At 44.7% G+C, this 12744-nt stretch overlaps 1 protein-coding gene across 8 annotated transcripts in view; it reads left to right on the forward strand.

The window, feature by feature from the left end:
• arap3 (ArfGAP with RhoGAP domain, ankyrin repeat and PH domain 3) overlaps positions 1-12744 on the forward strand; it is a 358711-nt gene that overhangs the window by 305338 nt on the left and 40629 nt on the right. For all 8 annotated transcript variants that reach the window (XM_072264187.1, XM_072264192.1, XM_072264193.1 and 5 more), the window contains one exon: positions 10728-10853. In XM_072264187.1, coding sequence (XP_072120288.1) covers positions 10728-10853 — 126 coding nt within the window. The remainder of the gene's footprint in view (positions 1-10727; positions 10854-12744) is intronic.

Below are 12744 nucleotides of genomic sequence, written 5' to 3' on the forward strand. Positions count from 1 at the left end.
GCTCATTCTCTGGCAATGTGCTTGGAAGGGACAGAAGGAATTAAACCTTCTGCCTCTTCAAGATGCGATGGTACAATTTCAATGTATAGTAAGATGGCGCCGGTAACTAACGACTCTGCGCGTGCTGTCCCGATCAAACTGCCCTCTCCACTATCCTATACCCAAGAAACCCTTCTGAACCTTCAACCTGCTACATCTAGCAAGATCAACAACACCCTGGCAAAGCTACTGACCCAGCTGGAGACCACCACTCCAGAATTGCTTCTTAAACTCTGGACCGCACCTGGACCCGACCGGCGAGGCCCACCTCGTTCCCGGAGACCCGCGGCCTGCTACCGTGCCAGAGAGTTTGGAGGCACGGCCCATTCTAACCAACACCTCTCCGGAGCAGACGACCACACAGAAGTGACGGCGGAGACCTCAAGGTGCCCCAGATACTTCCCCGGAGCGACCACCGTAAAGCCCCATTGGTGGACATTCACAGCTGCTGGAAGTGAGGCCTTTGCCGCCGATCTCGGAAATAGAACCCGAGGCTCGGCTGGAGTGGAGGCCTCCGCAACTGTGACTCAGCTTATGGATCTGTTTCAGCCAGGAGCCCGGCCCTCCAGGATTAAGTGTCGGCTTCGGGGCCCGACCCAATCGACAGCCAGGGGCAGCTGGAAGTGGCAGTGGAGCCTCCCCCGTTACTCGGCCCGACCCGGAGTGCACGACGACGGGACCGTCTGATCGATTCCCGCGGAACGCGTCCACCAACATCAAAGAGCTGACAACACACTGCATCCATGGAAACCTGGAAAGATGCACTATTTACCGAGGAAGTGTGGGAAAAGAGCTGGGCTGCTGGTCTGATTGAAGCTGAGAGGCTTCGGTGTCCCTATGCCCACCATCCTACTAGCTAATGTGCAAGCCATAGAGAACAAGGTGGATGATCTGAAAGGGAGACTCACCCACTGCAGGGAAATGAAGAACTGCTGTGTATTCTGTTTCACCAAGACCTGGCCCTCCCTGCCGCCCCTGACTGTGCCATCCGACCAGAGGGATTTTCAATCCATCGGATAGACTGCATGGCGTCTTCGGGCAAGATGAGAGGAGGTGGTGTCTGCCTACTGATCAACACTGCGTGGTGCTTGGACGCAGTGGCACTTACAAGCTCCTGCAGCCCGGACCTGGAACACCTGTCGGTGAAGTTTCGTCCTCACTATCTGCCACAGGAATTCACCTTGGTCATACTGACAGCGGTCTATATTCCCCCCTAGGCGGACGTGGAGTATGCTTTGAACATACCGTATGCCAACATCAGTGAACTTGAGACCAGGTATCCGGAGGCTTTGCTCATTACAGCCGGGGACTTTAACCAGGCCAACCTCAGAAAGGCACTGCCAAAGTTATACCAACATGTCTTCTGCCCCACTAGAGGCCCGAATATACTTGACCACTGCTACACAGCAGTCAAGGATGCCTACCGTTCCATCCCACGACCTCACTTTGGAAAATTGGACCATCAGGCCGTACTCCTCCCGGCTTACAAACAGAAACTGAAGCAGGAGGTCACGGTGTCAAAAGTAGTGTCCGTTGGACAGAGGAAATGGATGAGGTCCTCTGTGACTGCTTTGAAATGGTGGACTGGTTAGTATTCAAGGACCTGGCAGCTAACCTCGATGAGTATCCCTCAGCTGTCACGGACTTTATTTGGAAATGCACGGAGGACTGTGTGTCTCGCAAGATGATCCGGGTATTCCCTAACCGGAAACCTTGGATGAATTATGAGGTCAAGTTCCTTTTGAAGGCTAGAGCTGCAGCTTTTAGGTCCAGGGATACCAGTAGCTACTTGGAACCCAGGCGTGAACTCTGGAAAGCCATTAAGGGCGCCAAGAGGCAATATCGAGCCAAGTTGGAAGCCCAGGCTAACCGGAGGGATGCCAGTAGACTATGGCAGGGTCTAAATGAGATCACTGGGCGCAAAGAAAAGGCTGGGAATATCAATAACTGTGACGCTTCTCTTCCTGACGAACTTAACATATTCTACACAAGATTCAAACAGAAGAGGAGCATCCCGCTCCCTCCGGATGAACCCAACCTGGTGGCATCGAGATTTATCGTCACCGAGGAGGATGTTAGAAGGGCCTTCCTGAAGATAAATCCAAGGAAGGCGATGGGCCCAGATGGCGTCCCAGGACGGGTTCTCCGGGCCTGTGCAAGCGAGCTAGCTGGAGTGTTTGCTGACATCTTCAACTGCTCCTTGCTTCAGTCTAAGATCCCCTTGTGTTTTAAGAAGGCAACGATAATCCCAGTGCCGAAGAAGAGCAAGGTGGCATGCCTGAATGACTATCAACCTGTGGCTCTGACATCAATTGCTATGAAGTGCTTCGAGAGATTGGTTATGGCACACATCCACCACAGCCTACCGGCCAAACTGGACGCTTTGCAATTCACCTACCGGAGCAACAGGTCAACGGCAGATGCCATCTCTCTGGCCCTACATTCCTCCTTAGAACACCTGGAGAATAAAGACGCATACGTAAAGCTCCTCTTCATTGACTACAGCTCTGCCTTTAATACCAACATTCCAAATAAACTGATTCCTGAGCTCCAGAACCTAGGCCTTGGCACTCAGATCTGCAGCTGGATCTTCAACTTCCTCACAGACAGGACCCAGGCTGTAAAAACAGGGAACAAGCTCGCCTCTACAATCACTCTGAGCACTGGTGCCCCACAAGGCTGTGTAGTCAGCCCCCTGCTGTACTCACTGTACACCCATGATTGTGTAGCCAAGTTTCCATCGAACTCAATATATAAGTTTGCTGATGACACAACAATTGTAGGCCGTATCTTGCGTAATGATGAGTTTGAGTACAGAGAGGAAATTAAGAACCTGGTGGCATAGTGCGAAGACAATAACCTATCCCTCAACATCAGCAAGACGAAGGGATTAGTTGTAGACTTCAGAAGGAGTAGCGGACTGCACGGCCCAGTTTACATCGGTGGTGCGCAAGTGGAACCAGTCAAAAGCTTTATGTTCCTCGGGGTCAATATCACAAATGACCTGACTTGGTCCAACCAAGCAGAGTCCACTGCCAAGAAGGCCCACCAGCGCCTTTGCTTCCTGAGAAAACTAAAGAAATTTAGCCTGTCCCCTAAAACCCTCACTAATTTTTATAGATGCACCGTAGAAAGCATTCTTCTAGGGTGCATCAAAAGCTGGTATGGAAGTTGTCCTGTCCAAGACCGGAAGAAGCCGCAGAAGATCGTGAACACGGCACAGCACATCACACAAACCAATCTTCTGTCCTTGGACTCACTTTACGCTGCATGCCGTCGGAGCAGTGCTGCCAGGATAATCAAGGACACGACCTATCCAGCCAACACACTTTTCGTCCCTCTTCCCTCCTGGAGAAGGCTCAGGAGCTTGAAGACTCGTATGGCCAGATTCGGGAACAGCTTCTTTCCAACTGTGATAAGACTGCTGAACAGATCCTAACCCGGATCTGGGCCGTACCCTCAAAATATCCGGACCTACATCTCAGTATTTTTGTACTACCTTACTTTCCATTTTTCTAATTTTTCTATTTATGATTTATAACTTAAATTTTTAATATTTACTATTAATTTGTAATTCAGGAAGCAGGAAGCGCAGAATCAAATATCGCTATGAAGATTGTATGTACTAGTATCAATTGTTTGGGGACAATAAAGTATAAAGTATGTTGAGGCTTCTCCTTAGTGTCTGATTAGGATCCAGCTCTCAACCAGTATCAAAAGCTGATTATCCAACCAACATTATATTCTTTGTGCACAACTTAGCTACCACATTCACAGCATAAAAGAGAAATTTTCAACGGTTCTTGTTTCAGTCGAAGCAAGCAGCTGAGAAGGAGTGAAGAAATCGGGTAGAAAAAGTCATTTTTTTTTTAAATACTGCTCGGGGAGAAGGGTCTGCACTGCGCAGGCGCGTGACGTAGCGCGCCAAGGTTTAAAAAGCAGACCACCATATACAGCGGCCATCGTCGGAGTGGACTGAGTCAGAGTGGGACGGCTTTGGCTAAAACAGGCTTCGGCGAGAACAGGCAGAGGCCAGGGTAGGTTCCGGTAAGTTTTTTTGTTCAGATTGTTTAGTGCAGTGAGAATGCCAGGCAGGATGTTGGAATGCTCCTCTTGCAGGATATGGGAAGTCAGGGAGCCCTCCGGTGTCCCTGACAACGACACCTGCAAGAAGTGCATCCAGCTGCAGCTCCTAACAAACCGCGTTAGGGAACTGGAGCAGGAGCTAGATGACCTGCGGATCATTTGGGAGAATGAGGAGATTATAAATCGTAGCTACAGGGAGGTAGTTACACCAAAGGAGCAGAGGACAGGAAATTGGGTCACTGTCAGGCGAGGGAAGAGGAAAGGACAGGCAGAGCAGGGTTCCCTTGTGGCCATTCCCCTCAACAACGAGTATACCGCATTGGATACTGTTGGGGGGGATGACTTACCTGGGACTAGCTGCAGTAGCCAGATCTCTGGCACTGAGTCTGGCTCTGCAGAGCAGAAGGGAGGGTGGAAAAAGAGGAGAGCGGTAGTGATAGGGGACTCGATAGTTAGAGGTGCAGATAGAAGGTTCTGTGGTCGTGGCAGAGAATCCAGGATGGTTTGTTGCCTACCAGGTACCAGGGTTAAGGATGTCTCTGATCGATTGCATGACATTCTGAAGTGGGAGGGTGACCAGCCAGATGTCGTGGTGCACATCGGTACCAATGACATAGCAAGGAAGAGTGAAGAGGTCCTGGACAGTGAGTATAGAGAGCTTGGTAGGAAGTTGAAAAGCAGGACCTCAGGGGTGGTAATCTCAGGATTGCTACCTGTGCTAGGCGCCAGTGAGGGTAGGAGTAGGATGCTCTGGGGGAGGAACAAGTGGCTGAGGAACTGGTGTAGGGGGCAGGGTTTCAGATTTCAGGATCATTGGGACCTCTTCTGGGGCAGGTGGGACCTGTACAAGAAGGACGGGTTACACTTGAACCACAGGGGGACCAATATCCTTTCAGGGAGGTTTGTTAGTGCTGTTGGGGAGGCTTTAAACTAGATTTGCAGGGGGATGGGAATCAGAGTGCCAGAGCTGACAGTGTGGCTGGGGTGAAAATAAATGATGTTGAAAGTTTAACAAATCCGCTGATAGAAAGGTTGTGAGTGGTGGTAAAAATCTTCTGAGGTGTATATATTTCAATGCTAGGAGTATTGCGGGGAAGGCGGATGAGTTGAGGGTGTGGATTGACACGTGGAATTATGATGTTGTAGCAATTAATGAAACTTGGCTACAGGAGGGGCAGGACTGGCAGCTTAATATTCCAGGGTTCCGATGTTTCAGATGTGATCGAGGCAGAGGAATGAAAGGTGGGGGAGTAGCATTGCTTGTTAGGGAAAATATTACAGCAGTGCTCAGGCAGGACAGATTAGAGGGCTTGTCTACTGAGTCCTTATGGGTGGAGCTGAGAAACAGGAAAGGTATGGCCACATAAGTGGGATTGTATTACAGACCACCCAATAGTCAACGAGACTTGGAAGAGCAAATCTGCAGAGAGATAGCAGGCAACTGCAGGAAACATAAAGTTGTGGTGGTAGGGGATTTTAATTTTCCATACATTGATTGGGACTCCCATACTGTTAGGGGTCTAGATGGTTTAGAGTTTGTAAAATGTGTTCAGGAAAGTTTTCTAAATCAATATATAGAGGGACCAACTAGAGGGGATGCAATATTGGATCTCCTGTTAGGTAACGAATTAGGGCAAGTGACAGAAGTCTGTGTAGGGGAGCACGTTGGTTCCAGTGATCATAACACCATTAGTTTCAATTTGATCATGGACAAGGATAGATCTGGTCCTAGGGTTGAGGTTCTGAACTGGAAGAAGGCCAAATTTGAAGAAATGAGAAAGGATCTAAAGAGCGTGGATTGGGACAGGTTGTTCTCTGGCAAAGATGTGATTGGTAGGTGGGAAGCCTTCACAGGGAAAATTTTGAGAGTGCAGAGTTTGTATGTTCCTGTCAGGATTAAAGGCAAATTGAATAGGAATAAGGAACCTTGGTTCTCAAGGGATATTGCAACTCTGATAAAGAAGAAGAGGGAGTTGTATGAAATGTATAGGAAACAGGGGGTAAATCAGGTGCTTGAGGAGTATAAGAAGTGCAAGAAACTACTTAAGAAAGAAATCAGGAGGGCTAAAAGAAGACATGAGGTTGCCTTGGCAGTCAAAGTGAAGGATAATCCAAAGAGCTTTTACAAGTATATTAAGAGCAAAAGGATTGTAAGGGATAAAATTGGTCCTCTTGAAGATCAGAGTGGTCGGCTTTGTGCGGAAACAAAGGAAATGGGGAGATCTTAAATAGGTTTTTTGCGTCTGTATTTACTAAGGAAGCTAGCATGAAATCTATGGAATTGAGGGAATCAAGTAGTGAGACCATTGAAACTGTACAGATTGAAAAGGAGGAGGTGCTTGCTGTCTTGAGGAAAATTAAAGTGGATAAATCCCCGGGACCTGACAGAGTGTTCCCTCGGACCTTGAAGGAGACTAGTGTTGAAATTGCGGGGGCCCTGGCAGAAATATTTAAAATGTTGCTGTCTACGGGTGAAGTGCCGGAGGATTGGAGAGTGGCTCATGTTGTTCTGTTGTTTAAAAAAGGATCGAAAAGTAATCCGGGAAATTATAGGCCGGTGAGTTTAACGTCAGTAGTAGGTAAGTTATTGGAGGGAGTACTAAGAGACAATCTACAAGCATTTGGATAGACAGGGGCTTATTAGGGAGAGTCAACATGGCTTTGTGCGTGGTAGGTCATGTTTGACCAATCTGTTGGAGTTTTTCGAGGAGGTTACCAGGAAAGTGGATGAAGGAAAGGCAGTGGATATTGTCTACATGGACTTCAGTAAGGCCTTTGACAAGGTCCCGCATGGGAGGTTAGTTGGGAAAATTCAGTCGCTAGGTATACATGGAGAGGTGGTAAATTGGATTAGACATTGGCTCGATGGAAGAAGCCAGAGGTCGGTGTGCCACAGGGATCAGTGCTGGGTCCATTGTTATTTGTCATCTATATCAATGATCTGGATGATAATGTGGTAAATTGGATCAGCAAGTTTGCTGATGATACAAAGATTGGAGGTGTAGTAGACAGTGAGGAAGGTTTTCAGAGCCTGCAGAGGGACTTGGACCAGCTGGAAAGATGGGCTGAAAAATGGCAGATGGAGCTTAATACTGACAAGTGTGAGGTATTGCACGTTGGAAGGACAAACCAAGGTAGAACATATAGGGTTAATGGTAAGGCACTGAGGAGTGCAGTGGAACAGAGGGATCTGGGAATACAGATACAAAATTCCCTAAAAGTAGCGTCACATGTAGATAGGGCCATAAAGAGAGCTTTTGGTACATTGGCCTTTATTAATCAAAGTATTGAGTATAAGAGCTGGAATGTTATGATGAGGTTGTATAAGGCATTGGTGAGGCCGAATGTGGAGTATTGTGTTCAGTTTTGGTCACCAAATTACAGGAAGGATATAAATAAGGTTGAAAGAGTGCAGAGAAGGTTTACAAGGATGTTGCCGGGCCTTGAGAAACTCAGTTACAGAGAAAGGTTGAATAGGTTAGGACTTTATTCCCTGGAGCGTAGAAGGATGAGGGGAGATTTGATAGAGGTATATAAAATTTTTTTTTTCAATCTTTTTATTAATTTCAAAATATAGAAACAAAACATAGCAATAATACAGATAATATGAGATGCATTGTTACATTTAAAAAAAGAGTAATTGCAAAACCAAATAGTGGAAATTACCAAAACTCCCATACATGTAGAACTGATCACGGATAATATAAAGCAAAAAAAAAGAAAAAAGAAAGAAAAAGAGAAAAAAAACCCATCCCAAAAGAAAAAAAAACAACTAAACTAAACTAAAAGACTTGGGCAAAACTAACAACTTAAAAATGGAAAAGAAGAAAACATCAGCGTCGACGATTCCATTCCCCTCCAACAACAGTACAGAGAAATAAAACAAGTTTGGAAATGATCAAATTACATCAAATGAAAATGCTGAATAAATGGCCTCCAAATTTTTTCAAACTTAATAGAAGGGTCATAAACTGCACTTCTAATTTTCTCCAGATTCAAACACACCATAGTTTGTGGAAACCAATGAAACACTGTAGGAGGGTTGATCTCTTTCCAATTCAACAAAATGGACCTTCTAGCTAATAAAGTAAGAAATGCAATCATCCTTCGTGATAAAGAGGTTAAATTATTTGAGTCTATCATTGGTAGTCCAAAGGTAGCAGTAATTGGGTGAGGTTGTAAGTCTATTTTTAGGACCGTTGAAATAATATCAAAAATATCTTTCCAATATTTCTCCAACAAGGGACATGACCAAAACATGTGAGTTAGAGAAGCAATCTCAGACTGGCATCTGTCACATATTGGATTAATATAAGAGTAATAACGAGATAGTTTTCTTTGGACATATGAGCCCTATGAACTACTTTAAACTGTATCAACCTATGCTTAGCACATAAGGTATATAAAATTATGATGGGTATAGATAGAGTGAATGCAAGCAGGCTTTTTCCACTGAGGCAAGGGGAGAAAAAAACCAGAGGACATGGGTTAAGGGTGAGGGGGGAAAAGTTTAAAGGGAACATTAGGGGGGGGCTTCTTCACACAGAGAGCGGTGGGAGTATGGAATGAGCTGCCAGATGAGGTGGTAAATGCGGGTTCTTTTTTAACATTTAAGAATAAATTGGACAGATACATGGATGGGAGGTGTATGGAGGGATATGGTCCGTGTGCAGGTCAGTGGGACTAGGCAGAAAATAGTTCCGCACAGCCAAGAAGGGCCAAAAGGCCTGTTTCTGTGCTGTAGTTTCTATGGTTCTATGGTTCTACTACTGGCCATAAGAGCCTCACTGAACAGAAAACATTTTGAGGCTGCACACAATTTAAAAAAAAACACTTCTTCTACAAGGTTTAATTATTCAAACAGTATTTGTATCTATCATTTGGCAGATCCCTTCACCTGATTATCTCAAGAATCACCTAACTGCATATTATATAGTAGTGAACTCTTATTAGCTGTTAACTGACCAATTGTTAACTCTTAGTATTTGTTTAATTAACCCTTAACTTGATAATTTATCCTATAATTAAGTCTGAAGCTCCTCCAAACTCAGGGCATCAATTAATACCTAATATCTTGCACTTTGACCCTGACCCATTCTCAAATCAGGTGCTTGAGCTCCACCTGCTGTCCAATTGCTGCATTGATTGGCCATGCTAACTCAGATTGGAAGTACCAATTGATTGATAGCAGTCATTGAATTGTTAGTGCAGAACTCAAAAAGAGTGCCCTACACTGAGCTTGCTGATTTAAATTCTTTCCATTCATGATGAAGGGAACTGTCAGGGAGGAAAAAGATTAACAAACACAAGAGATTCTGCAGATGCTAGAAGTCTTGTGCAATGCACATAAAATGGAGGAAATCAGCAGGTCAGGCAGCATCCATGGAGGGGAATAAACAGTTAATGTTACAGCCAAAACATTTAATCAGAATTGGAAAGGAAACAGGATTCATATGTGGCTTATTTTGACTTCCGCCTGCTTCCTGTTCAGTCCTGTTAAAGGGTCTCAGCCATAAACACCAACAGTTTATTCCCCTCCATTGAGAAAGGGATTAAATCTTCTCCATGAAGGAGTACAGAGTAAGGGACACAATATAATGTGCATGCAAGAAAAGCTTCTGCGAATGATGAGAATCTGCCTCACAGGCTCAATATAATAGGCAAATATTGTAATTGTGAAAACAAGGCTATCAAAATTTTTACAAATATTGCAAGGATCATTAAAATGAAGACATGATGGTTCATAAATACCATCACTCTATAATGCCAGTGATCACCGATCGAGGTATGATTCCTGCCACTGTCTGCAAGGAGCTTGTATGTTCTCCCCATAACCACGCAGGTTTTCTCTGGGTGCTCAGGTTTCACAAACTTTTGATGGTGCAAAAGTTTTAGGCACATGTATAAAGCTAGGGTGCTTAAGACTTTTGCACAGGTCTGTATTTAACAATGTGGAGCACAGAAAGTGTTAGTAAATCCCCTCTCCCTACTCCCTTCCCACTCCCTTCCCACTCTCAGTCCTCAATAGAGATCCATATCAGAATCAGGTTTATCATCACTCACATATGTCATGAAATTTGTTTTAGCTTTGTGGCTGCAGTAAAATGGAATACTGTACATAAAATTACTACAGTACAGTGCAAAAGTCTTATGCACCCTAGCTATATACAGTATATGTGCCTAAGACTTTTGCACAGTACTGTACACTGGAGGGTCCTCAGTTGCCTGTAGATGCGTCAGGGCATCCTTTGGCTGTGAGGTAATGGTATGGATATGAACAATTGCTGAGACCATCTAGCCCCATCAGTCTGCTCCACTAGTCGACAGGACTGAGTCTGATCTTCTATCTCCACTTGGATTTCCTGCCCTCTTCTCAGCTCCCTTTATTCCTCTAATATCCAGAAATCTGAATAAAGAAAACAGATTCACAGGTTTCTGGACATCAGAGGGATATGGTCGCAGACAAATGCGGTAAGTATCACTTATACCCATATCCAGGTGACTCCACACTGTTGTTGGCCTCCTGTACTTATGTGGTTGTGAGAGCCTGTGTTTGCTCCTCAGTTTTTGTACTCTTCAATAACACTTGCTCATCTCTGCAGAGAGGCCTCTCCACCCCAAGGAGAAGGTTCTGGAACAAGCCCTCCAATGGTGTAAGCTCGCAGAGCCCAGCTCAGCTTATCTGGTAGTGAAGAAACTCCCTGAAGAAGGAGGAAATCTGTACTCAGGTAAGGACTAATGACAAATGTGACCATGGAGGGGGGCAGGTAGTACACAACACACAGTGGCTGTGACAAAGCAACAATGCTCTGTGTGTGTGGCCTTGTCACCTAACAGTTAATGAATGTTGGACTTCCTTTGCGAACATTCTGATTGAAAATCAAGCTGGACATTGGCATAAGTTAACTAACTGCCCTCACCACTGAAAATACCGTAAGACATTGGAGCTGAATTAGCCCATTCAGATCATGGAGTCTGCTTTGCCATTCTATTATGGCTGATTTATTTCCCCTCTTATTCCCATTCTCCTGCCTCCTGTCCATAACCTTTGAAGCCCTTACTAATCAAGAACCTTACAACCTCTGCTTTAAATATACCCAATTACTTGGCCTCAATGTTCAATTGTGGGAATGAATTCAACAGATTATCTGGCAAAAGAAATTCCTCCTATATCTGTTCTAAAAGGATGTCCTTCTATTCTGAGGCTGTGCCCTCTGATCCTAGATTCTCTCACTGCTGAAAACATCTCCAAAGTCACTCTATCTAGTCCTTACAATATTCAGTAGGCTTCAATGAAATCCCATAGAACCATAGAAACTACAGCACAGAAACAGGCCCTTTGGCCCTTCTTGGCTGTGCCGAACCATTTTCTGCCTAGTCCCACTGACCTGCACACGGACCATATCCCTCCATACACCTCCCATCCGTGTATCTGTCCAATTTATTCTTAAATGTTAAAAAAAAGAACCCGCATTTACCACCTCGTCTGGCAGCTCATTCCATACTCCCACCACTCTCTGTGTGAAGAAGCCCCCCCTAATGTTCCCTTTAAACTTTTCCCCCCTCACCCTTAACCCATGTCCTCTGGTTTTTTTCTCCCCTTGCCTCAGTGGAAAAAGCCTGCTTGCATTCACTCTATCTATACCCATCATAATTTTATATACCTCTATCAAATCTCTCCTCATTCTTCTAAACTCCAGTGAGTACAGGTCCAGAGCCATCAAACTCTGCTCATATAATGATGTTTGACGGATCTAGACATGTACTCATTTTAACAACTTCATTACCAAGATAATTCTCATGAACCTCCTCTAGACTTCTCCAATGCCAGCACATTCTCTCTTGGATATGTGGCCCAGAACAGTTCACAGTACTCCAAATGCAGTCTGACCAAGCATTAGCATTACTTCATTACTGGTTATTTTAGTTCTCTCAAAATGAGTGCTAACATTGCTACCAACTTAATCTGCAAGTTATCCTTAGGGGATTTCTGAAAGGGGCTCTAGCTACAATTCAATGTTAGGTATTGTATCTGCAGGAATCGAAAACTTAGGTAGAGTGTGGAACAGATGGTCAACAGATCTTTGTTAACTCATACGTCATTAATGCTGAACTTCTGCTCAGTTTTGTGTAGAATAAAATTTGGGGTTCTGTTTGGTGAGATGTTGCTGAACAGTTCATATTGTTAGCACATTCAGTCGGATTGTTCCCTACCTGATATTAATTCCCATTCAGCAACAGAACTGAGAGAACTCCTGTCTGTGTTAATATTGAGCAGCAGCTTGTGTGTTATAGGCTCAAAGTGAAACTGCTGTAATCTGAGCTCTGTCACAGTAACATTCTCATGCCTAATAATATCATTGCACCGCACGGTGTCCCGAGAATCTTAGTTGCTGTTGAGTGGCTAAGTAGTAATATTGAGTACTCTAAGATGTAACAATTGTGCTTCATTTTTGCTCTGGAGCAGATATTAATTCTTTTTCTGCATATTTTTAAAATCTCTGTTACATGGACTGATTTTTCAGTATCAGGTTTAATATCACCAGCATATGTTGTGAAATTTGTTGTCTTTGTGGAAGCAGTACAATGCAATACATAATAATAGAAGGGAAAAGCTGT

This window comes from Mobula birostris, chromosome 7 (assembly GCF_030028105.1).
Source record: "Mobula birostris isolate sMobBir1 chromosome 7, sMobBir1.hap1, whole genome shotgun sequence".
Lineage (NCBI taxonomy): Eukaryota > Metazoa > Chordata > Chondrichthyes > Myliobatiformes > Myliobatidae > Mobula > Mobula birostris.